The following is a 26,305-nucleotide window of genomic DNA, read 5'->3' on the forward strand; positions in this document are numbered from 1 at the left end:
GGAGGCTCATGTTCGCGTGTTGTGAGTACTATAAAATATACGCAAATAATGTGCAAGTATACACAATCGCTCAAGTAATATAATGATGAGTGAGTATCGTCTCCACAGGGATTGGGTGAAATTACGAAAGTCTAACCAAAGCAACGCACTAAATTATCTAAGTATAGTTAGTCTTGATATATACAAATGTCACGGCAATGGATATGTGTATGCTGGTGGATGCGGATTGATGGTGTGACGGTGTAGCAAATGGAAATGCAGTGGCAATGATGGATCTTTAATGTTGAGTATAGTGAAATGTCAAGGCAATGAAAAATGGTAAAGACAGTAAATAAAAAGATAAATAAATAAAATAAGAAGAAAATAATCCTCACGTGACAAGCTTCCAATGAAATGAATGGTAAGGATTGGTCTAAGGTTGCTAAACTTATTTCTCAAGTATATTTAAGCTATCTTGTCTTTACTTACTCGACAGGGCTTTCCTAAGGTGTTCAAAAGAACCTAACAGAATAGGATGCCAAGGCATCTGCTCTCACTCAACGATGTTGGACAGCCTACCCTATTGATAAAGACACCCTTTTTAGTCGTTGAAATCCTATCCTAGTCTCTTCCGAGATCTGAGGGATTAAGTTATAATATTCCTAGGTCGGTTCAAAGCCCCTTGAAAATACCATAACCCATTGCTTATGAGGATCTTATCTTGTGTTTCTTTTGAATACTTACAAGTATTTTTAGTTTAGGATTCTTCCGAATACCTAACCTTCATCTAAGAGATGGACATTTCCATGCCTCTTACAAGCCTAGATGGTGAAGCATTCATAAGCAAAGCAAATAAAGAACCAAAATAAACTTAAATATACCATTAAAAATAAAGTTTAAACAACCATTAAATCAACCACCACCAAATAAGTTAGTTCATGGTGGGGTTCAAAATATCCAAACACAAAGTCATGAAAATATTCGTTCCAACAACCCACAAAATAATATAAAAATAGCAGCAAAAAAGGAAGTGAGAAGAAGCCTTCGACGCACCACCGGAGGTCTCCTCTCGACCACCACAAACCACCTAGCTCGCTAGCTCCTTTCGGCGCCTAGCTTTCCACTCATTGGAGCTTTATCAATGGAGGAATATCCCAATGAAGAAGAAAGGAAAAGAGAAAATAAAAATGTGATTTTTCTGCTCTATGCGTGTGCTCTCTGTCCGTGTATGCGTGTGTGTCTCTCTCCCATGAGGTGTCATATATAATAACAAAAAATATCTAGGGGTAATGATGAGTTTGTTGGGTGCAAAATACCCCTCATACCCCTAGAATCACATGTTGTGCATGAACCTTATCCTCCAAGTGGCAGTGGTCCTTTGGCAGCTCTGGCAGGCGGTTACAGCAGTCCTTCACGTGCAGAGACAATTGTCCAGTGCCAGCTGTCCTTATGCAGAAATATATCTTTTTGTCTTTTTCTGTGCCAGAAATGCCAAGGCATTTCAATCTGCTTTAGCAACGTGTGATGCCGCGGCATTACTTCCCAAAGAATCCTTTTTCTTACTATTCCCTGCACACCATAGACAAATTGCACCTTTCCCTCAAACAGCACCATTAAGAAATAAAATAGCACAACCACCACAAATGCAACTATATACAACTACATGATCCTAAAATGACTAAAATGAGCTTTTAAACAAACAATAACTTAAGTGAAAAAGGCTTTAAAAGTAGCCTTTTTAGGAAGTTAACACACCCCCAAACTTAAGCTATTGCTTGTCCTCAAGCAATGGATAGCAGTTACATAAGCATAATGTCATGGCAAAGTTCGATAGTAAGACAGTAGGACAAAATTGAATTTCAACCCTCAGAACGATAGGCTTCAACATGCTAGACTTATCAAGAATTCAAGTACTTTTCCCTAGGTCAAAATCCTTTGTGGTAGTGTGTGTGCGTGAATGTATCCAATCTATACTTAGCGAATTTAGACAATTTCTAATCAAATCCCCTAATTTTTGTCAAGGCATTTACTTATCATTAATCACATTTTTACTCCCTTTTCTGTGATTTTATTTTTTATTTTTTATATATGCTGTTACGAAGGGAGTCAGCTCATCACACCTACTCTCCCACACTCTAGATGAAAGGGAGCATACCCTCCATCCCCGAGATAGTTAAGTAGAGTCATCTCGTGACTTCTTTCATTCACTCATATGCACAAGGCTTCCATTTATTAAAGAAAGTTCCAGGAAATGCCACGGCAAAGAGGAGTGTCCCTCTACAGCTATGCTTAAGCATTTATTCACAGTTTCATTTCTAAGGGAGTTTGTTTTTTATTTTTTCTTTTAAACGCCATACTATATTTCAATGCCAAGACTAACTAAAGTTCCTTCATAAAAATTTCCTAAATTTTCTAAGTATAGAAAACATACAAATCGTGTAAATATTTTTCACAAAGCATCAAACCCTAGAGTGAGTTCTATCATTCTCAATAGTCATTTACATTCAGATTCTAGCCTAACAAAATTATCATCATCGGGTATCCTCAAAACATTTCATCTAACTGTCCTACCATTTACTGATGCCATGGCATAATACTATGCTAATGCTATCATGCATATGACCTACCAAGAACAATACCTCCCCCAAACTTAAGGGAAGCATTGTCCTCAATGCTTTAAAGAGAACTAAACTAACTATAAACTATATGTTATGCAATGAAATGCAACTAAATGAAAATGGATGCAAGAGAGGTACCTCAATGTTTACGTGGTGGTGGTGCTTTGGAGGTGCTAGCAGCTCCTCGTCGGGTGCGTTTTCGGATAGGTGCTGGGCTGGACTCGGAAGAATTGGAGTAATAGTGCGCAATACGTCCAGCCGTGGTCTTGGTGCAGCGACCACTACGTTGTGCATGAGAAGGATTGGGTGCTGGGACGGGGTTGGGTGTTTCTTCGACAGGGACAGTGGATGGATATTCAGGAGTTTCGAAACGGTGTGTATCAGGAGTAGGGTCATCAGCAGGAGGATCAGGTGCATCGTGCTCAGGCTCTGGAGATGCCTCGGCATTGAATGCCGATAGAATTTCGTCTGGGAATCCAGGAAAATTCCGTTGTCCGTGGGGAATGATTTCTTGAAAGAATGATTCCACCACAGCATCTCTATGCTTCACATATCCAAAAAAGTTACGGATGTCACCGTGTAAAGCATGCATTTGAGCTTGAGTCTGCGTCACAGCTTCCTCGAGAGCAAGTAACCTTGCCTCGGTATTCGATTCTGTAGCACCTGCAGATTGCTCATGAACAGGGTCGTTAGACTTGGTATTTTCAATTCCCAACAATAGTGGAAGTCTAGCCCTAGTGATGCCCGATAATCCAGGTAAAATTTCATCAAAAGCATTTTCCTCAACCTTTTTCTTATGACATAAAGCGGTAATTAAATTAGGAAACACCAAAGCACTTTCCTTTTTACCCAAACAGTCGTGAACTTGCTGAACAATGATACGACCCACATCGATCGGACAAGATACCATTATAGAATGTAAAAGCAATAAGCGTGAAAATGATACCGTAGTGTTGTGGGAGGTGGGCATGAGTTTATGCTTGAGGAAGTGATTTCATAATTTGGCACGCGGCTGAAGACGTTCTCGGTTGACCGAGTATCTGCTCGTCTGGCGACCATTCCACTCAGTGTTTTCGAAACAAAGGTCCTCCAAGACCCCATCGTATGTGTTGCTATCAGCTTCCTCTTCGAACATGGCATGGCCGTCTACTACCTCCTGTAAATGAAAATAACGATTAATATCAGTGGATGTAAAACGGATTTGCTTACCTCGAACGAAGATGGAGTGTTGATTGGGCTTGGAAATGTTGGCATAGAACTCCTTAACTAATGAGGCGTTCACCGAACCAGGATGACGGGCAAACTTCTGCCACTTGAGCGGCGTCACGTTGTCCATAACTTCGGGTCCAAAACCACCATCGGTTTTCTCGGTAAAAATAAATCCCAACTCAAAAAAGAGTTTTCGGTTCTTGAAGTTTTGGAACCGAGCCTTGGCCTCATCGTTCGCAAACTGTTGCCAAGCGGTCGTGTCGGTTGGAGCTGGTCTTGAGCGCACCATTTTCAGTGTTTTTGAAGTAAGAAAAATGAAAAATGAAGAAGCTTTTGAAAGCTTTAAAAACTTGGATGTATTTCGGCTATGGAGAAATAACAAAGAAAGAAGATGAATGAAAGAAAGAGAAAAGGTAAAAGTTAAAATGAAAGAGAAAAAAATGAATAAAGAAAGAAAAAAGAAAAAAGTTAAAAATTTGGGAGGGAAAAGGGGGTGATAGGACGGTTAAGAGAGAAATTAGTGGGTGGGGGTGTGTGTGTATGGGGAAGGAAAAACTGCCAAAAAGCAATGATGATGATGGGACAAAAACTGTGGAAAGAGAAAAGTAAATGTCAGAAATTAAATTAAATAAAAAGAAACAAATCAAAAGAATATCTCTCCAATTAATGTTTTGTCCTTTCCTCCCTTTGGTAACCGCTCCGTGTACGGTTTGCAGAAATGTGGTTCCTACAAATCAGATCAAAAATTAATAAAATAAAATAAAACTAAAGAAAAAACTTGAATGTTAAATTTTATTTATGCACAGACACAAATTCCATGCCGAGGCATCGAATTTTGGTTCTCCTCTGGGCACGCTTCAGTATCGTGCAGCCGTAACACGTCCTTGTTGTGCGGTGGTGGAATTCCATTGTAGGCTTTCAGACGCTGGCCATTGACCTTGAAGATCTTCCCATTGTCTATTCTCTTGATGTCAACAGCTCCATGGGGATAGACATAATGCACCTCAAATGGCCCTGACCATCGAGATTTTAGCTTCCCAGGAAAGAGTTTAAGTCTAGAGTTGTAAAGCAAAACTTGTTGCCCCACATGAAAATGCCGTGGCATCAGTTTTTGGTCATGCCACTTCTTGGTTTTCTCCTTGTATATCCGAGCATTCTCATATGCTTGTGCTCTAAACTCTTCTATTTCATTAAGTTCTAATAATCTCTGCTCCCCAGCTAGTTGAGCATCGAAATTCAATCGCTTGATAGCCCAATAAACTTTATGTTCAAGCTCAACTGGGAGATGACAAGCTTTATCATACACTAACTTGAAGGGTGACATCCCCAAAGGAGTTTTGAATGCTGTTCTGTACGCCCAAAGTGCTTCATCCAACTTTGGCGACCAATCCTTTCGCTTTGGGTTCACCACTTTCTCTAAAATCTGCTTGATCTCTCGATTAGATATCTCAGCTTAGCCATTTGTCTGCGGATGATATGCCGTGGCAATCTTGTGTCGAACTCCATATCTCAGAAATGCCTTGGCAATCAACTTGTTATCAAAATGGGTTCCTTCATCACTGATGATAGCACGAGGTACTCCAAACCGAGTGAAAATATACTTGTGCAAAAACTTTAGTACGGTCTTGGAGTCATTCCTTGATGTTGCTATTGCTTCCACCCACTTTGACACATAATCCACAGCAAGCAATATATATAATTTTCCTTCAGAAAATGGGAATGGTCCCATGAAGTCGATGCCCCACACATCAAACAGCTCTATCTCCAAAATATTTTGCAGCGGCATCTCATGTCGTCTTGAGATGTTTCCAGTCCGTTGGCATCGATCACATCCTTTGTAAAATGCTTGGGCATCTCTAAACAAAGTTGGCCAGTAAAAGCCTAATTGCAGGACCTTAGCAGCAGTCCTTGCTCCACCAAAATGGCCTCCACTTGGGGCCGAATGACAATGGTACAAAATATCACTTTGCTCCTCTTCAGGTACACATCGTCTAATGAGCTGATCGGCACAATGTTTGAACATATATGGCTCATCCCAAAAATAATGCCTTGCATCGTGCTTGAACTTCTTTTTAGCCTGACTATTCAAATCAAAAGGCACAATTCCACTAACAAGAAAATTAACAAGGTCAGCGTACCACGGGATTGCCGCGGCATATAAAATTTTCTCATCAGGAAATTCCTCTTGGATATCTACAGTGTCATGGCATTCAGAATTGTTCTCTAGCCTAGATAAGTGATCAGCAACTTGATTTTCAGTTCCTTTTCTATCTACCACCTCTAAGTCAAATTCTTGCAAAAGTAAGATCCACCTAATAAGTCTAGGCTTGGCATCCTTTTTGTTCACTAAGTATTTTATAGCCGAATGATCAGTGTGAACAATAACTTTAGTGCCTATTAGGTAAGGTCTAAATTTATCAAAAGCAAATACTACGGCAAGTAATTCTTTCTCAGTGGTGGTGTAGTTCAATTGTGCTTCATTTAAAGTGCGGCTAGAGTAATAAATAACATAAAAGATTTTACCTCGGCGTTGCCCCAAAACAGCTCCTACGGCATAATCGCTTGCATCACACGTCAGCTCAAATGGTGATGTCCATTCGGGAGGGACTACAATGGGTGCCGAGATCAGTTGTCGTTTCAGCTCAGTAAAGGCGCCGAGGCATAATTCGTCAAACACAAAGGGTTGGTTTTGTTGAAGCAATGTGCACAAGGGCTTAGAAATCTTGGAGAAGTCTTTGATAAATCTTCTATAAAATCCAGCATGTCCAAGAAAACTTCTTATTCCCTTGACCGAAGTTGTTGGTGGCAATTTCTCAATCACTTCAATTTTCGCCTTGTCCACCTCAATACCCTTGTGTGAAATTTTGTGGCCTAATACAATACCTTCAGTTAACATGAAGTGACATTTTTCCCAATTTAAGACTAACTCAGCCTCTTCGCATCTCTTGAGAACTTTTGCTTAATTGCCAAGGCATCGTTCAAAATCGTCCCCACAAACAGAAAAGTCGTCCATGAAGATCTCCAGAAAATCCTCAACCATATCTGAAAATATAGATTGCATACAGCACTGAAACGTTGCCGGGGCATTACAGAGTCCAAAAGGCATCCTCCTAAAGGCAAAAGTGCCATAGGGACAAGTAAATGTAGTCTTCTCCTGGTCCTCTGGTACGATGACAATTTGATTGTACCCCGAGTACCCATCCAAAAAGCAATAGAATGCTTTGTCGGCCAATCGATCCAACATTTGGTCGATGAAAGATAGAGGAAAGTGGTCATTCTTCGTAGTTTTGTTGAGTTTTCTATAGTCCATACATATCCTCCATCCGGTCACAGTTCGAGTGGGTAATAGCTCATTATCCTCATTCGTAACCACCGTCGTGCCTCCTTTCTTCGGAACACATTGGACAGGGCTTACCCATGAGCTATTGGAGATAGGGTAGATCACTCCAGCATCAAGCCATTTCAGAATTTCTTTCATCACCACTTGCTTTATAACAGGGTTGAGTCTTCTTTTTGGTTCAATTGAATTGCCGTGGCAATCTTCTAGCAGAATCTTGTGCATGCAGATCGTAGAACTAATGCCTTTCAAATCGGCCATAGTCCAACCAATTGCTTTCTTATGCTGCATCAAAACACTTAACAAACTTTGCTCTTGGTTAGCAGTAAGGTTAGCGGAAATAATCACCGATAAAGTCTCATCGCTACCTAAGTAAACATATTTAAGATGCCCTGGCAAAGTCTTAAGCTCTAGATTGGGTGCATGCAATAATGAAGGCTTAGGAGAAATGAATTCATCAAAATTCAGAGGTTCAAAATTCATACCTGATCTAACTTGTACTAAGCTAGATTGCTCCTCCAAAATTGGAAAGTCGTTGGACTCCACTAAGCTTTCATCATCCACCAAATATTCATTTTCTGCTAACTGAATGAAGTTGTTCTGGCAAAGATGTTCAGTCTCTTCTTCAATCACTGAGTTCAATTCAGAAATGCCTTGGCATTCTTCAGTGTCATCAACATATTTGAGTGTTCTAAAAACATTGACAGTCACACACTGATCAGCCACTCTCATGGTGAGTTCACCTTTTTCACAGTCTATCAAGATATGTCCAGTGGCTAGGAAAGGTCTTCCCAGAATGATTGGTGCCTTGGCATCAACTTCACAGTCCAGAATTAAGAAGTCGACTAGAAACACAAACTTGTCCACCCTTACTATGACATCCTCGACTCTCCCTTCAGGTTTAACATGGGATTTGTCGGCAAGTTGTAAAATAACTGAGGTGGGTCTTGCATCTCCTATGCCAAGCTTCAAGAATATCGATTTCGGCATTAAGTTGACACTTGAACCAAGATCTCATAAAGCCTTTCCAACGAAATTAACTCCAATTGAACAAGGAATAATGAAGCTGTCCGGATCATTTCTCTTTGGTGGCAACTTACTCAATGAAGAACAAAATTCTGTTGCCGTGGCAACAATCTCTACTTTCCTCTTCTTGGTACAGATGTCCTTCAGAAATTTGGCATACATCGGCATCTGTTCAACAGCTTCCAAGAGAGGTATATTGATATGGAGCTGATCAAGAATGTCTACGAACTTCTTGAACTGAACTTCATCATTGTGCTTCTTCAATCTTTGCGGGAAGGGTGGGGGAGGTCTAGCTTCCTTAGCTGTAGGAATAGAATTTTCTTTTGCCTTGGCATCAGAATCTGGTACCTTGGTAGAATCCTCCTCCTTGTCCTTCTCAGAAACTCTATCATCTTGTAATTCAGCTTCAGTAGTGGGATTAGAATCATTATGCTGTGGCCCACTATCCTTGACTTGTCGATTGATTTGTGTTCCACTCCTAAGAGTTAACATATTGCAGTGCTCTTTTCCAGGCCCTTTAGTGACTTCAGTATCACTTGGCAAACGTCCTTGCTGACGCTCTTGCAATGCCGTAACAATCTGACCAACTTGACCTTCCAAAGCTCTCAGAGACGAGCTATGGCTTTGAAGTAAGGCGCATTGACTATGAAGTAAAGCTCCTTGATTCTTAATTGAAGTAGAATGGTCTTGCAGCATTGTCTTCGTAGTAGATATGAATTCTTGAATTGTAGCTTCTAAGGAACTTATGCTCGCTGAAGATGAAGCTCCTTTGTTAGCATTATGCCATGGCATAGAATTTTGGTAACTTTGAGGCTCAGTGTGATTCTGCTGCCTAGTAGGTTGATTAGCATTGTGGGCTCCTTGATTTCCCCATGAGAAATTAGGATGCTGACGCCATCCAGCATTATAAGTGTTTGAGTAAGGATTGTTGCTACCTCGATTGTAATTACCAACAAAGTTGATAGACTCATGGTTGGTTGGGCATTCACTCTCGTGATGATTGCCTTGGCATAACAGACATGCCAGATTAGTTGTTTTCACTTCCTTCATATCAGTGGAGCATTGTAAGTTCTTCAACATATTAGTAATAGCGGAGAGTTGAGCGGACACCGAATCTTTGGCTTCTAACTCGAATGCTCCAGGTGCTCTCCTCCCACTCCCAAGTCTTGAGGAAGGAAATTGATAATCATTGTTAGCAATTCTGTCCAAGATAGAAAACGCCTCTGTAGGTGATTTGTCCAGCAATGTCCCATTTGCCGAGGCTTCTAGTAACATCCTCGTGGGTGCATTGACTCCATTATAGAACATGACTACTTGAGTCCAATCATGAAAACCATGATTTGAACACTTTCGAAGCAAACTCTTATAACGATCCCAACACTCATATATGGATTCGTCGTCGCCCTGGCGAAAAGATGATATTTCATTCCTTAGCTGCGTATTCATATTCGGTGGGTTGTACCTCAATAAGAAGCTCTTGCAAAGATCGGCCCATGATTCCATCGAACCGGCTGGTACACCACTCAACCAAGCTCTTGCTTGGTCACACAATGAATACGGAAAAAGCTTTAATTTCAGAAAATCCTCATGCACTCCTTCTTGGCGGAAAGAATCACAAACTTCCAGAAAATTGCGAATTTGATGCCTGGCATCTTCAGTTGACATACCCCCAAACTACCCAATGGAATTCAACATGTTGAACATGACTGGTTTCAGCTCGAAATGTGCAGCTTGAATTTTGGGTGCCATAATCCCAGGATTCAGATCATCCAACATCGGATTTAAATGATCTCGAATAACACGAGGCCTGATAGCAGGTTCAGCATTGTTTAATGCCGCGGCATTCTGATTTCCGTCATCTTGACCAATGCCTTGGTTTTCAATCTGATACATATTTCCTTGAGCACGTCTTCTTCTTCTAAAGAGTCTTTCAATCTCAGGTTCTATTGGTTCCAAAGGCTCTTCAGAATTTCTTCTAGGCATACACTAAATAAACCTGAAAAATAAAACAAAAATATCAAGTAAACTATACAAAAATAAAAATGCAAAACAAAATAAAATGCTCTGGCAAAACTAAATAACTTCAGGCTGCCAATCCCCGGAAACGGCGCCAAAAACTTGTTCGCGTGTTGTGAGTACTATAAAATATACGCAAATAATGTGCAAGTATACACAATCGCTCAAGTAATATAATGATGAGTGAGTATCGTCTCCACAGGGATTGGGTGAAATTACGAAAGTCTAACCAAAGCAACGCACTAAATTATCTAAGTATAGTTAGTCTTGATATATACAAATGTCACGGCAATGGATATGTGTATGCTGGTGGATGCGGATTGATGGTGTGACGGTGTAGCAAATGGAAATGCAGTGGCAATGATGGATGTTTAATGTTGAGTATGGTGAAATGTAAAGGCAATGAAAAATAGTAAAGACAGTAAATAAAAAGATAAATAAATAAAATAAGAAGAAAATAATCCTAACGTGACAAGCTTCCAATGAAATGAATGGTAAGGATTGGTCTAAGGTTGCTAAACTTATTTCTCAAGTATATTTAAGCTATCTTGTCTTTACTTACTCGACAGGGCTTTCCTAAGGTGTTCAAAAGAACCTAACAGAATAGGATGCCAAGGCATCTGCTCTCACTCAACGATGTTGGACAGCCTACCCTATTGATAAAGACACCCTTTTTAGTCGTTGAAATCCTATCCTAGTCTCTTCCGAGATCTAAGGGATTAAGTTATAATATTCCTAGGTCGGTTTAAAGCCCCTTGAAAATACCATAACCCATTGCTTATGAGGATCTTATCTTGCGTTTCTTCCGAATACTTACAAGTATTTTTAGTTTAGGATTCTTCCGAAGAATCTCTAACCTTCATCTAAGAGATGGACATTTATATGCCTCTTACAAGCCTAGATGGTGAAGCATTCATAAGCAAAGAAAATAAGGAACCAAAATAAACTTAAATATACCATTAAAAATAAAGTTTAAACAACCATTAAATCAACCACCACCAAATAAGGTAGTTCATGGTGGGGTTCGAAATATCTAAACACAAAGTCATGAAAATATTCGTTCCAACAACCCACAAAATAATATAAAAATAGCAGCAAAAAGGGAAGTGAGAAGAAGCCTTCGATGAGCCACCAGAGGTCTCCTCTCGGCCACCACGAACCACCTAGCTCGCTAGCTCTTTTCGGCGCCTAGCTTGCCACTCTTTGGAGCTTTATCAATGGAGGAATATCCCAAGGAAGAAGAAAGGAAAAGAGAAAATAAAAATGTGATTTTTCTGCTCTATGCGTGTGCTCTCTGTCCGTGTATGCGTGTGTCTCTCTCTCCCATGAGGTGTCATATATAATAACAAAAAATATCTAGGGGTAATGATGAGTTTGTTGGGTACAAAATACCCCTCATACCCCTAGAATCACATGTTGTGCATGAACCTTATCCTCCAAGAGGCAATGGTCCTTTGGCAGCTCTGGCAGGCGGTTACAGCAGTCCTTCACGTACAGAGACAGCTGTCCAGTGTCAGCTGTCCTTATGCAGAAATATCTTTTTGTCTTTTTCTGCGCCAGAAATGCCAAGGCATTTCAATCTGCTTTAGCAACGTGTGATGCCGCGGCATTACTTCCCAAAGAATCCTTTTTCTTGCTATTCCCTGCACACCATAGACAAACTGCACATTTCCCTCAAACAACACCATTAAGAAATAATATAGCACAACCACCACAAATACAACTATATGCAACTACATGATCCTAAAATGACTAAAATGAGCTTTTAAACAAACAATAACTTAAGTGAAAAAGGCTTTAAAAGTAGCCTTTTTAGGAACTTAACAGCTCATCTCAACAAAAAGTAATGTTGAGCACACTTTTAACATCTGTATCAGCAAATGTTGGGGCATTTTAAAGGTTCTTTCAGACATATCCATGTGGGGCATTTTGAAGGCTCAGATCAGCAAGAAGCAAATGTTGGGGCATGCTGAAAACTCCTTTCAATCAAAATCAGGATTGTTGATGCATTTTGAATACTTGTATTAGCTAATGTTGGGGCATGCTGAATACCCATATCATCATGTGTCAAGATCATTGACTTGAACAAATATTTCCAAAAAGACATAAAGATATGAAGAATAAAAATAGTGAAACAGTGACAGTCAAGCTGACTACACATAATTGCTTCGTTCATCAGGCAGTTGTATTAGGGTCCTGTTGTTGAACAAATATTTATGCAGCAAGTATGGTTTCAAATATCCAATCTTTTTAAAACCATATGTCACATGATAGCGCGATCTTTGCTATATCACAGTTGCATGAATAAAAATGATTCCCAGGAGACTACTCGATCCAGGGTTTAGTTCCTCGAGATCTCAGCTTTGAATTTGGCCTTTTGTGTGTCGGTGATAATTGAAAATATTTCTTTGAGATTCCTGACAGTTAGTTTCAACCATACTGTTGGGATTATGAAACTATTTTACACATCAGTTTTTGCTTACTTGATGACATTGAAAAGGGAGACTCAACTCACTTATATTACTGTTATTCCCGTTGTTACTGGGGTTATCATTGTCAGTCAGGCTGAACTGAATTTTTATCTATTTTGGGTTTTATCATGTGTGTTTCATCCCCAGCATCAAGAATTCTACGGATATCTTTCCATACATGGCTCTTATAGTGGGTGTGTTTCTAATTCCTACAACGCTCATTACAGAAGAAAACGTGATCAATATCACACTTACCCTTGCCTGACACAATATCAAGATCAATTGGTATCTCTTATTCAATTCATCACTAGCATATCTTGAGAATTTGATCAACTTTTTGGTCATACCAGCATCTCATTTGTATTCCTATTAAGTTTTGTTCTCAAGAGGTCTTGTGACGTCATTCAAAAGCTTTGAACACTAGGCAAAGAGCTTCAATGATTGAGAACATCTGAGCAGAAACCACAGGAAATGATGAATGTGTTGTCAAATGTTTTACGAACATCTGAGCAGAAGCCACAGGAAATGATGAATGTGTTGTCAAATGTTTTATGAACATCTGAGCAGAAGCCACAGGAAAGGATGAATGCGCCGTCAAATGTTTTACAAACCTGCTATTCTGATGTTGAACCAATGTTACGATCATATGGTTTCCATTTATTGATCAAGTCTGTCTTCTTCAACCCCAAGATTAGAAGTGAGATATAATGAAGATTTCTTTCCACAAAAGGGAAGCAGAAATTTTAACAACAAGAAACTAGTGGCACCAACTAAGGTTGAAAGACAGGTTGTTGTTAAACATCTCGACATGATATGGTCCAAGTTGCCGTATTCGAGATTGGATTAGATGTGGAGACATGAAAGGAATTAAGATAAATCCTCCTTGTGATATGTTTCAAGATTCAAATCAGAACAGACTCTACTCTCCTAATTAATCCCTACCGAGTCAGGCATATCTACATCTACACTCTTCAAAGATGATAGATTCCCTTTTTAAAGATGACAGATTCTCTTTTCAAAAATGAAAGCTTTATCGGATTTCTGCACAACTCCAAGAAAGTTGGTTTTATCCAAGACAAAATGGGGCATCAAGGTCATAGTTCTGACTACGACAAGAGTTCCACAAATGAAACAATTCTTCTGAGACTTTCATGAAGCAAAGAAGACATAAAGATACAAGTTGATCAGATGGTTCTTCAGAAATTCAAGCTTGATAGCATAAGTTGCTACACTGATATCCAGATGTGACCCTGGCAATAAATGATGAAGTGGAGGAAAACCGAGTTCACCATTTTGAAGTCAAATGAAGATTGCATCAACATTCATGCATCATATTTAGACATTTGCAAAAATATGAGCATTTTCATTCATTTTATCCATGTTGAATATTTGACAGGAATTTCAAAGATTTTAGAAAAGTTGAATTCATTATTCGATGGATTAACATTACCAGGTCAAGTTCATAATGAGAAGAACTCATCTGAAGAAGGAAGAAGAAGTTCATAATGAGAAGAACTTGTTCAACTTTTCGCTTGAATTCATCATTCGATGGATCAGCATTACCAGGTCAAGTTCATAATGAGAAGAACTCATCTGAAGAAGGAATAAGAAGTTCATAATGAGAAGAACTTGTTCAACTTTTCGCTTGAATTCATCATTCGATGGATCAGCATTACCAGGTCAAGTTCATAATGAGAAGAACTCATCTGAAGAAGGAAGAAGAAGTTCATAATGAGAAGAACTTGTTCAACTTTTCGCTTGAATTCATCATTTGATGGATCAACATTACCAGGTCAAGTTCATAATGAGAAGAACTCATCTGAAGAAGGAAGAAGAAGTTCATAATGAGAAGAACTTGTTCAACTTTTCGCTTGAATTCATCATTCGATGGATCAGCATTACCAGGTCAAGTTCATAATGAGAAGAACTCATCTGAAGAAGGAAGAAGAAGTTCATAATGAGAAGAACTTGTTCAACTTTTCGCTTGAATTCATCATTCGATGGATCAGCATTACCAGGTCAAGTTCATATTGAGAAGAACTCATCTGAAGAAGGAAGAAGAAGTTCATAATGAGAAGAATTTATTCAACCTTTTTGTTTGAATTCATCATTTGATGGATCAACATTACCAGGTAGAGTTCATAATGAGAAGAACTCGTCATCTGAAGAAGAAAGAAGAAATTCATAATGAGAAGAATTTGTTCAACCTTTTGCTCAAATCCATCACTTGATGGATCAACTTTTCCAGAGAAAATTCATAATGAGAAGAACTTATCTGAAGAAGAAGAAGAAGTTCATAATGAGAAGAGCTTGTTCAACCTTTTGCATAACTCTATCACAGAAGGAGATATATCATCATCAGCATTTCCAGAAGGAGTTCATAATGAGAAGAACTCATCTGAAGAAGAAGAAGTTCATAAGGAGAAGAATTTGTTCAACTTTTTGCTAGATTACATCACAGAAGGAGATAAATTGTCATCCCTAGTGGAAAAGTTCATAATGAGAAGAACTAATCCCAAAGAAAAACTTGTTTAACATTTTCAAATAAAGTCAAATGAAAAAACAACTTATTGTCTTTTCGTCTTTGCTCTATTCTTGTTAACACAAGAATAAGCAAAGAAGGGCAGCTGAAGACATTAGTTTTTTTTACTTTTGGTTTTTTATTATTATTATTATTATTAATATTATTATTTATTATTAATTTTATTATATTACAGGCCCAATTACAAATGGATCCCTGAGCCTAATTTTGGCCCAAGCTAAACCCTAAAACCATATTAGGGTTTCCATATCATCATCCAGCTGCCTCAACTTGCTGCCGTTGGATCTAGTTTTGATCCAACGGCCCAAATGACTCCAGCAAAGAAAACCCTAGGGTATCATAACCCTAGGGCCATGTTCAGCCGCCGCCTCTGCCATGTGCCTCATCCAGCCTCCACGTTGACGATTCAGCTTCCAGCCGCCTCGCCAGAAACCTCCACGCTGCTCCATCGTTGCCACGACACCAAACGAGAATTCCATAACACCAGATGGCATCCCACGACCATCCCTACGGTGAGTCACCAGCCTAGCTTTGGTGACTCACCGAGGCTTACATTCCTTAACCAGTTCGAAGAGAAGCACCGAGGTGGCTATAAAAGCCACCGTTCCCTGCAAGACAAAAAAGGAACCAACAGCCACGGAGAGCAAGGAGACAGTAACAGAGAACAAAGACGAAAGAAGAAAAACGAAGGAAGACAGAAAGCTACCAACGATCCCAATCAACAGCAAACCAAATAAAAAAAAGAGAAGAGAAAAGAGAGCTTACTTTGTCATCGGAGGCATTTGAAACATCGTCGGAAACCTTCGGATTTCGAAGGTAAAATCCTATATCTAGGAAATTCTAAGGGTTTTTAGGATAAATAGAGGTCATATTTGACCTTAGGATATAGAGATCTACGGTTTGGGATAATTTTCCAAATTTCGGCCACCTTAAACGGTGGTCGGCGGTGGCTACCGGCGCCGGAGTAAGGGGGACGGCCGGAATTCTTTTCCCTCAGATGAGGGAGTTGAAGAGAGATGACAGAGCATTTTTTTATTCTCTCTCAGTTAGAGAGAGAATGAAAAGAGAGGAAATGAAATAAATGGCCCGAAGGGCCGGCCGTTTGGGTATTTAAAACCCTCCCCAAACGGCGTCGTTTTGGGGAGGGTACATGTGTAATTTCCCAAATAGGTAAACTATACCCGTAATCCCCATATATTTGTAACATTGCAATTTAGTCACTGGAACTATTTTCTGATCTTTTTAATTTAGTCTCATAATTTTATTTGATATTATTTTAATCCTTATCTGTATATAATATATTTAGGATAAATAACATATTTAGTCCTTTAATTTTAATAATTAATATTTTAAACCCCGAACAGCATATTTGAATTTATTTTAATTTGATATATGAATTTTATATAATTTTAGTTTAGTCACTAAATTAATAAATAAGAAAAATAGCATGTTTAGTCACTCAAATTTTAAATAATTAATTATGAATTAGGTATTTAATTCTATTAAGTTACAATTTAGTCACTAATTTCAATTTTTATTTATTTTACAAGTTTTATTTATTTTAAATATATAGTTTTAATTTTGTTCATTATATGTTAATTTTATATGTTTACTTTTAATTATTATTACTATTATTATTATTATTTAGCCATAAATATATATATTTATAATATTTATTTTATTTATTAAAATCTTATTTAATTACTTTTAACTTATTTTAATCCTGTTTTAATATTTATTTATTTTTCAATATTAAGAAAGGACAGTCTTAAAACAACTGGATGTCCATTTTTTGATATTTTTAAATAAATAAATATCCTATTTTATAAATTATATATTAATTGTTTTAATTATTTATTTATTTTTTAATATCGAAGAAAAGAGCTGTCTTAAGGTATCTAGAAGTCATTTTCTGATATTTCTAAATAAATAAATATTTTATTTATAAATATATAAATTAATATTTTTTTATAATTATAATTTTGAAATAATAGGATTATAAATTAAATATATTTTGAATTTTTAAATTTCTAATAATAGAGACAATTTATAATTAAAAAATACCAATTTTGGGCGTTGTAGGGATGTTAATCCTTCCCTAAACGTAACCGACTACGAATCCCTTTTTATTTCTAAAAATAATGAATTTTTGGTTAAAATGCAGATCAGTTTATCTTTTAACGGATGTTTTCTTAAAAACTCTTTTAAAAGATAATTTTTTAGGTATTTGATCTACCTGACCCAAAAGGCCGATGGCGACTCTCAAATTATTTTAAAAACCATTTATTCACATCACTTTTCCCGCCAATTAAAAAATTCGTGTCCGGACGAAAACCGGTTACAACACACAAAATCAGGATGAATCTCCACGTCCAAATCGTTAATCAGATTAGATTGTTTAGCTTCAACTGTTGGACCCCAGACCATATCTCGAAATCACGGTTTGTTGCTCACTGACGCTTCAGTCCTCTGTTCAGGATTTTCAGATCCTGTGCCCAAAGCATCGTCCATAGGAGTATCCACACCCATGGCTTTCGGATGATCAAGGCCGCCTTCAGAGGGAGAGTGAGGCATCGATTGCACTGGATCAATAGTACCTTCAGGCGGCGACCACCATTATGTTTTTACTAAACGATAGTATAGATATGAACTGATACATGAATATGCTAAGAATTAGACTAAAGTACATACATAAAGTAGCTATTAAGCCTTTACATTTATTTATCCGAATTTGAATATATGCAATTTTTTAAAATTTGACTGATAAAATGACTATTGGGGGGAGAGAGATGCAATTCATGCATAGCCTTTGCCACTAAACAAAAGGAAGTCTAACCTTCAATAAAATAGTCATTAACCCTCTCTTAAGTTGTCGGTTCACGCTGGTATTATAAAGATTTATAGTTTCACCATAAAATTAAAATATTTAGAAGTTTAATGATTAATTTAAAATGAGTGTTAGAGTTTGAGGACATATAATACAATTAATTCATACAAATAATAAAGGGTAAATTATACAAATAATCCTCGATTATAGGACAGTGCTTTGTTGAGTCATCTGACTATTAAAAGTTACAAACAGTCTTCCGACTATAGGAAGTTGTTTGTTAAGTCTCTCAACTATTAAAAGTTATAAAATGATCATCAACTATTAACATGTTTCAAACTCATCATTGTCGGTTAAAAATTAACAATCGTCTGAGCTGGACGTTAACATGCTGACTAGATATGATAAAAATTATACTTTAATGATGCGTACTAATAGGATCATTACTTTCAAGCACTGACTTGATGACATAATGTTTTAAGAACTAGCTCAACAATATAATTTAATTGAGAGTTGATACACAAAATAAAACTCAAACAATTCTAGGACCTGATTTTATCATATCCCAATAAATAGTTTAATGAATACCTCATACGACTGTCAAAATTTTTAATGAAAAATGACAAGTTTGAAACATATGAATAGTCAGTTGACTATTTTGTATCTTTTAATACTAATAAGACCATTTTATAAATTTTAATAGTTATGAGACTAAAAAAATAGTATCTTATAGTTGAGGGACCATTTGTGTACTTTATCCAATAATAAAAATCTATTGACAGATTCAAGAAGAAAAACAAGGACAGAAGAGGAAAAGGAAAAAAAGAGAATCCGTTTGGCTGGCTGGCTGGCTGTCCCGGCATAGCTGGCTCCTCCGTTAAAACAAATCGACAATGACAATGCTAGCAAAAGTTCCTGTTTCTCCATTTCTCCAAATCTCAAATTCCGTCGAAAGGAAAACCTCCTCCTTCCGTAAACAGCCGCCCAGAACCAAGAACCATGGCAGCCGCTTCCCCGCGCGACGAGAACGTCTACATGGCTAAGCTCGCCGAGCAAGCCGAGCGTTACGAGGAGATGGTCAAGTTCATGGAAAACGTCGTCTACGCCGTCCCTCCTCCCGACGAACTCACCGTCGAGGAGCGCAACCTCCTCTCCGTCGCCTACAAGAATGCCATCGGTGCCCGCCGTGCGTCCTGGCGGATCGTCTCCTCCATCGAGCAGAAGGAGGAAGGGCGCGGCAACACCGAGCACGTGTCCGTCATCCGCGACTACAGGACCAAGATAGAGGCCGAGTTGTCTGAGATTGGCGCCGGAATTTTGAAGCTCCTCGACGAGACGCTTGTTCCGGCTGCTGGAACCGGCGATTCCAAAGTGTTTTACCTGAAAATGAAGGGCGATTACCTTAGGTACTTGGCTGAGTTCAAGACTGGCGATGAAAGGAAAGCTGCTGCCGAGAATACCTTGACTGCGTATAAATCTGCTCAGGTTTGTAGGCGTTTCTGTAATCTCTGTTTGGATCATGTGAATTTGCTTGTATTGATGTGTAATTTAAGGGTTTGGTTAAGTTTCGATGTAAATTATGTGTTCAGTTTGTTTGAATCTGGTTTATGTTTAATTGCTTCATATTTGGGGATCAAACTAATTTTTAGATCTAAGTTATAGTTATGTCCTTGATGTGTTGCTATTTTCTTATCACTAAGATCCTGATCTTCTTTCAGTTGCGAAGCTTGACTAGGAAACATAATCATAAGAAGACAGTACTGCGAATTACAATAGAATTTTATGAAAATTATCAAGAAAAATCATCTCAATTCATAAATTAGCTTTGTATTTTATATGATGCAACTTGCATCTTATTTTGTCTGATTTAAGCTCATAGTTTTTTTTTATTAATATGGGCTAAGTACAAGTTAGTATTTATTCAAATATAACTCTTAAATGCTCACACCCCTTGCATTCCTGGTGCAAGAATCTGGAACCCCAAAGAATAACAATAATTCTTTTACTTTTGAGGTCGCTTCGTTCATGCAATTTAAACTCATTGTTGAATTTCTTGTTGGGACCAATGAAATTTGTGTTTATTCATGAACCATGGTCACTCTCCTTTATTCATTTTGTAGTGTAATGTTAGTTGCTTTGGATTATTGGGTATTTCCAGTCTGCTTTTCATAATATTATTGTTCTTAATCTTACATTTAAACAGAAGATTCTGATATTTACCTCTGATTTTGAATTTGGTAAGGTGATTATGACTTTCGTACATGGTTCCGACCCTTTATCGATCATATCTGCATCTTTTTGTGCTGCTTTCTTTTCAGGACATTGCAAATTCTGAACTAGCCCCGACTCATCCTATCTGTTTAGGATTGGCTCTGAACTTTTCTGTCTTCTACTATGAGATCCTGAATTCTCCTGATCGTGCTTGCAGTCTTGCCAAACAGGTAGAATCACAATACATCAGAAATTATAGTTTAATTGAAATATTTACTTTGTTCATCAAAGACAGTGCAAGTAAATTCTTTTACATTACTAATCCTTTTTCGCTCTTCATTTGGTATTCATTTACCTCTTCTTCAAAATATGTTTAAGTCGAAACATGTTTTGTTTCTTTCCTCAGGCTTTTGATGAAGCCATCGCTGAGTTTGATACTCTCGGAGAGGATTCGTACAAGGACAGCACTTTGATAATGCAACTTCTTCGTGATAACCTCACTTTGTGGACCTCGGATATGCAGGTTATACCCCGTGTATATGTTTTTCTTTCTTGCCTCCGTATTTAGCTATATAGGTATCTTTTCTTTATATTGTTTCTTTTTTAAATTAACCATATATATTTATCCATTTAGGATGATGGAATTGATGAGATCAAAGAAGCTTCCAAACACGGGGATGAGAAATAACCTTGAAGTTCCGAATCTTTGTGGGTAGTATTTTGCTTCTCTTCTTGTTTTTGCATGGAGAAGTTGGTTGGTCCTACTATCTCTTCAGTTACTTGAACCTTTCTGATTGCAGTGAGGCTATGTGCACTCTTTTCCTTAAATTGTTTTCTCAACAATAACGTAGTTGAATATTGAGATATTTCCTAAGCTTATTTTTTAAGACATTTTCTTCGAATTATCAGATTCATGTTTATACAGCTTCGGTGTTTTGTCGCTTCATGCATTGTGGCTGGGAGAAAGAGAGTTCCAGCTCTTTCAATCCTTCCCGGGGTAACCCCGATTGTAAGGTGGTTGATGCCAAGTTTAGGATCATCATACCTGTTAATAGGCTGACAGATTTGTAGATACGACTATCAATTATTAGATTTGGCTGTCAAAGGTCACGTTGAAGATAGAGTATGAACTCCATAGAGCGATCATGCGGACGGTGGTTTCGAAGAAGACATGATATCTCAAGAGGAATTCTGGAGGCTTCGCTCCGAGGGCGTGGTCCTCAGGAGGTCTTCATCGGTGCTGATTTGGTAGTTTTTGAAGGATCTTCTCGGGAGGTATAACACAATTAATCCTTAATCCATTTCAAAATCCCTTTTCCCTTCATAATTTGGCAAGTTCAAGTATAAACATTGTCATTAGTGACATTCTTTTTCTCACCATTATCTGTAAGATACAGAATTAGATTATTAATAGGAATTAAAAAAATAAAAATATTTAAATTATATTAAGAATTTAAAATTTTCAAATATGTAATCGTCCCAATATGGCAATATCCCTCAATCCATTCTTCATCTTAACTCCTCTAATAAGCAACTTCCTTAGCGGCACAATTTCTTGTGGGATTGATTATTGTCATTTTCGTCCATTTCTTGTGGGCCTGATTAATTGCCAATTTCGTTTTTGAGTATTTCAGCACGACAAGGGACGAGGATGATCTGCCTTTTCAGATATTTTGTCAAATTGTTGTGGTTTGGGTTTGCACCACAAAGCAAGGATAACTCTCTCATCATTTGGGGATGAATTTGAAAGATTCAATTATTTTTTTTTTAATTTAGAATGAGGGTTAGAATTTGAAAATAAATCGAAATGTTCACAAGTCTAAGGGTTGATTTAGAATAAAGTCCTAGTTTGAGAATAGTTTATTTGAAAAGTTTAGGGATTAATTTAAAATAAAAATTATAGTTTTGAGGATGTATGTTATAATTAGTTTTTTTTTTATTTTCCATTTTTGGGAAAGAATTGTGCGCTTTCGGCCTCAACTAGTCAACTATTGTATAAGCCGACATGCCAAGAAAGTCAAGAATAAGCTCCGAAAGTAATAAAAACCAGTAGAGCAAAAGTCATACTTATCTTTTTCATTCAATTTCATCATCTTCTTCCCTTCACTTCACCCCGTTTGATTCATTCTTCCCTTTCCTTTAATGCTTAATCTTTGATTCCCCAAAAATGGGTTTTCTACTCAGAAAAACCTTATCAGAAGACTGTGATGATCTTGATTGTTACCAGATCTGTACTTCATCTTCTTCTTCAGCAACATCAAAGTGTTTCAGATTATGTTCTCAGCACTGTGACCATGGAAACGATGTCGTCTTCCCTCCTCCGACGACGAGCCATCACTCAAAGTTTCCCACTAAGTATCTGATATCAACGCTCACAATTGTCTCGTTTTCGTTTTTGATCCTTTGCCTTTATGTTTACATTATTCGGCGTCATAGACGGCGGTCCGGCGGTGTCACCGGGAGATCGGATTTGGAGCGTGAAACGACTGAAACCCACGACGTGTTCCTCGATGAAGATCACGGTCCGGTCCTCGATCATCACATATGGTACATCAACACCGTCGGTTTACAGCCTTCGATCATCGACTCGATCGCGGTTTTTAAATACAAGAAAGACGATGGTGTTATTGAAGGAACCGAGTGCTCCGTTTGCTTGACGGAGTTCGAAGAAGAGGAGAGGTTGAGGCTGTTGCCCAAGTGTAGTCATGCTTTTCACATCCCTTGCATCGATACTTGGCTTAGATCGCACACCAATTGTCCCATGTGCCGTGCACCCCTTGTTTCTGCTAACAACGGACCGTCTTCTTCGAGCATCGTAACCGAAGTTTCCGAGGAAACCCTAGTTCCTATCCCCGAAGATGATGAAGAATCCGAAGGTGGAAGTGGAACAAGCCATGAAGATGAATCAGCAGCTGTTGAAAATGAAGGAAATTCAGGGGTTGTTCAACTTGAACCTATAAGAAGATCAGTTTCATTGGATTCCATGGCAGCTTCTCGGATCAGCGAGTTCATTGCCGGTGGAAGCAATTCCTACAACGAATCGAAAGAATCGAGCTTGAGAATTGTACCGAAGAGAGTTACCGGGAATCATCAGAGCTTGTTGAGACTAATGTCAATAGGTCGATCTTTGCAAATCAGGCCAATTTTCATGAAAAGGTCATTTTCATGCAATGGGAAGTTCTCCTTGCCTATCAACCGGAACCGGAATCCAGCGATGAGAAGCTTTTGAAAGGTTAGTTGGTCGACGGGCGGCGTCTACTTTCAGGTGAGACATCTGGAAACTAAGATGTCTAGCGAACTCTCAACAATGAAGAGGGTTTTTAAGCTTTTTTAGCCTTAAAGTAGAAAAAAATAAATTGCAATAAGTAACAAACAAGGATCCTCTATAAACAAAGATGTCATACTTTCAACTTCATCAATGGAAATGAGCCTTTCCCTTTGAGAATGTAGCATGCAATAGTTTTCCCTAGAAAATTGCTCTGAATTCTAGTGATAGTATTTGTTTAAAAAAATTAATCACTTAACAATAAATATTCAAATCTTCAAATCTTACATGAACTAATTGGTTTCTATGATAAAAGAATTGTTGTTATTCTTTGATAAATGAATGATGTGAACCTTCAATCTCAAAAAGTTGAGAGTTATTTTTGGATTGATTCGTGTTAATACATACAAGTGTTAAATCTAATATAAATATGAGTTATAAATAATGATTATTATTTGTTATCATTAAAATGATTGATCATAACAAAATTTACCAACATTATTAATAGTTTTGATAGTAATCGGTTGTGACCATGCCAGTCTCGCCATGTTATCCGCTACCTTATTCCTCTCCCTATGTACAAAGACGAACTTCAAACTCCTGCATCTATTACTCAAGTCTGTAATAAAGGGAGTCATTGAAAATGTATTCCTCGATCCCGATCTAGCTGTAATTTCACTAAGAGCTTCCTTGCTATCTGTTTCCATAATGATGGAGTTCAATCCCAAATTTCAAGCAATCAATAATCCTTCAAAAATGCCCCAAAGTTCCGCATCAAGAATCAAACACTTTCCAATGATTTTGGAATATCCCATGATCCATCTTCTTTCATGGTCTCGAGTTACACCTCCCCGGGTCGAAAAACCATCTACGTTGCAGCGAGCACCATCCGAATTAATTTTACACCATCCTTCAGGGGGCATTGCCAAGAGAGAGACCGGTTTACATTGCTTTCACTTCTAGCTTCCCGATCGGGTGATTGGCAATGGCATTTATTGTATCTGATTGGATCTGCTTGCTTTGCACTATAATGCTGTCTATAAACACATGATTTTCATCAAATAAAATTCGATTTCGATGGTTCCATAAACACCAAATAACCGAGCCAAATAAGAGCTCCCAGTCAGCGGCGTTAAGAGGGAAGTGTTAAGGTCGAGATAAATTCTTTTCAATCCAATCTTCTAGCGACAGACTATAGAATTCTTCCAGCAAGTTTGTTTTAATTAAACCATTCCAAACAGTTCGAGCGGCCACGCAGTCCCGAACAATGTGTAAGTTCGACTCAACCATCGCACCACAGACAACACAATGGCTATCCATCGTCATGCGTCTCCTATAACACTCCTCATTGATAGAAGCTTATTCCGAGCCAGTAATCATAGACGCATCTTTACACGCGGAGGACCACGGTAATTCATGATTTGGTGCCAGTCTAAAGCGTTTTCATTCTCCATTAGAGGACCTACTCGTTGTTTATAAGCACTCTTAACTGTGAAACACTTGTGTTTGTCCCATTTCCAGATCGGGATATCAAATCCTCTATTGTCAACCATATCTTTGGGCAATGTAAGGAAAAATCTCTTTGGGCAGTATCCCATTTAGATAATTCCAATCCCAGCTTCTATAATTATCCAACTATTGAGCCAGAGTAAAACTCCTTTAAAGGGCCGAGTTCTTCAATCCATGTATCATTCCAAAAGTCAACAACCGAGCCATTTCTAAGACTCCAACAGACACCCTTGCGTACCTCTTCCCAAACCAAATTCAATCCTGACCACAGACGCGAACAACCTGCGCGATTACTATGTTCTGGAACAATATCAATCATCTTGTATTTGGAGCGTAATAAAAGCTTCATTTCGATGTTGCAATTGTTTGATTCCTGACCCTCCCTCCATCGGTGGTTTACATACCTCTTTCCACTTCACCAGATGTGTTCTCTGCTTTTCGTCCGAGCCACACCAAATGAAACGTCGGATAATTTTTTCAATGCCGTTACAAGTCCCTTTAGGGAGGTAGCAAGATTGCATGGCATACATTGGTAAGGCTGACAATACCGATTTAGCTAGAAAAACTCGTCCAGTTAGACAAAGATGCCGTGCCTTCCATCCGAAAAGTCTACCTTGGATCCGCTGAACGATATAATGGTTAGTTGCTTTTGTAGCACGGCTGTGTAAGAGCGGTACCCCCAAATATTTCCCAAGATCATCAACACGTATGTACTGGAAACCGGTGCTGATGCTCGTTCTAATATTTTAGATTACATTCTTAGAGAAACAAATGTTTGTCATGACTAAATTATAACAAAAAGGGGTAAATCTAAAATTTTAGCATAGTGGAGGGACTAAAAGGAGAGTTGTACCTATACCATTTATTCGTCTTTCTTAATTCTTGTCTTTGAATTTCTGTTGATTCTTCTAGATGATTTGCCAAAATGCTCTTATGATGAACAGAATCGATCATACGAAATACAGAAATCAAACTTTGTATATAACTATAAATTTATTTAGAAAGTATACATTATAATACATAGACGATAACACATTACTCGTGAAATGAACTAAAATATACTAATCAAGCATTCTTCTATAAGAAGAACACTTATAAACCATATGTTTAATGTTTAAGAAAACAAAGCTGTTCCCATAACTTTGGGGTTTGAGTAATTAAATAATTTGGATAATTATGGTTTGGGTATTTTTGCAACTTCGGGTAAATCAGGTTTTTGTAATTCTGGAATTTTTGGTAATTCGAGAGTTTTGTGTAATTTTGGTTTTGGTACCTCAAGAATTTTTGGTAACTCA

General features: G+C 38.0%; 2 protein-coding genes across 3 annotated transcripts; both read left to right on the forward strand.

Annotated features, from left to right (window-relative positions):
• Window positions 1-3,220: 3,220 nt before the first annotated feature.
• LOC120129390 (14-3-3-like protein) lies at window positions 3,221-21,158 on the forward strand. 2 transcript variants are annotated; one of them, XM_039146903.1, is made up of 6 exons: window positions 3,221-3,227; window positions 4,241-4,248; window positions 18,986-19,510; window positions 20,344-20,466; window positions 20,643-20,759; window positions 20,871-21,158. In XM_039146903.1, exons 3-6 carry the CDS (start codon window positions 19,025-19,027, stop codon window positions 20,922-20,924), a joined length of 780 nt encoding a protein of 259 aa, XP_039002834.1. In that variant the 5' UTR covers window positions 3,221-3,227; window positions 4,241-4,248; window positions 18,986-19,024; the 3' UTR covers window positions 20,925-21,158. The 2 variants fall into 2 exon arrangements, with proteins under 2 accessions (XP_039002834.1, XP_039002833.1); XM_039146902.1 differs by lacking the exon at window positions 4,241-4,248 and adding an exon at window positions 4,408-4,411 and having other exon boundaries at window positions 3,222-3,227; window positions 18,981-19,510.
• Window positions 21,159-22,313: 1,155 nt separating this feature from the next.
• On the forward strand, window positions 22,314-23,678 carry LOC120129388 (E3 ubiquitin-protein ligase RING1-like). Its single transcript, XM_039146901.1, has one exon. The coding sequence runs from the start codon at window positions 22,404-22,406 to the stop codon at window positions 23,463-23,465; it is 1,062 nt and encodes a 353-aa protein (XP_039002832.1). The 5' UTR covers window positions 22,314-22,403; the 3' UTR covers window positions 23,466-23,678.
• Window positions 23,679-26,305: the final 2,627 nt, after the last annotated feature.

This window comes from Hibiscus syriacus, unplaced genomic scaffold (genome assembly GCF_006381635.1).
Source record: "Hibiscus syriacus cultivar Baekdansim isolate YM2019G1 unplaced genomic scaffold, ASM638163v2 tig00110485_pilon, whole genome shotgun sequence".
Classification (NCBI taxonomy): domain Eukaryota; kingdom Viridiplantae; phylum Streptophyta; class Magnoliopsida; order Malvales; family Malvaceae; genus Hibiscus; species Hibiscus syriacus.

Excerpts from the sequence above, each read along its gene's own strand:
- LOC120129390 (XM_039146903.1), top strand. The coding sequence starts at position 19,025 with ATGGCAGCCGCTTCCCCGCGCGACGAGAACGTCTACATGGCTAAGCTC. Across the intron at positions 20,467-20,642 it reads CTTGCAGTCTTGCCAAACAG|GCTTTTGATGAAGCCATCGC; the intron begins GTAGAATCACAA and ends TTCTTTCCTCAG. Across the intron at positions 20,760-20,870 it reads TGTGGACCTCGGATATGCAG|GATGATGGAATTGATGAGAT; the intron begins GTTATACCCCGT and ends TTATCCATTTAG.
- LOC120129388 (XM_039146901.1), top strand. The coding sequence starts at position 22,404 with ATGGGTTTTCTACTCAGAAAAACCTTATCAGAAGACTGTGATGATCTT.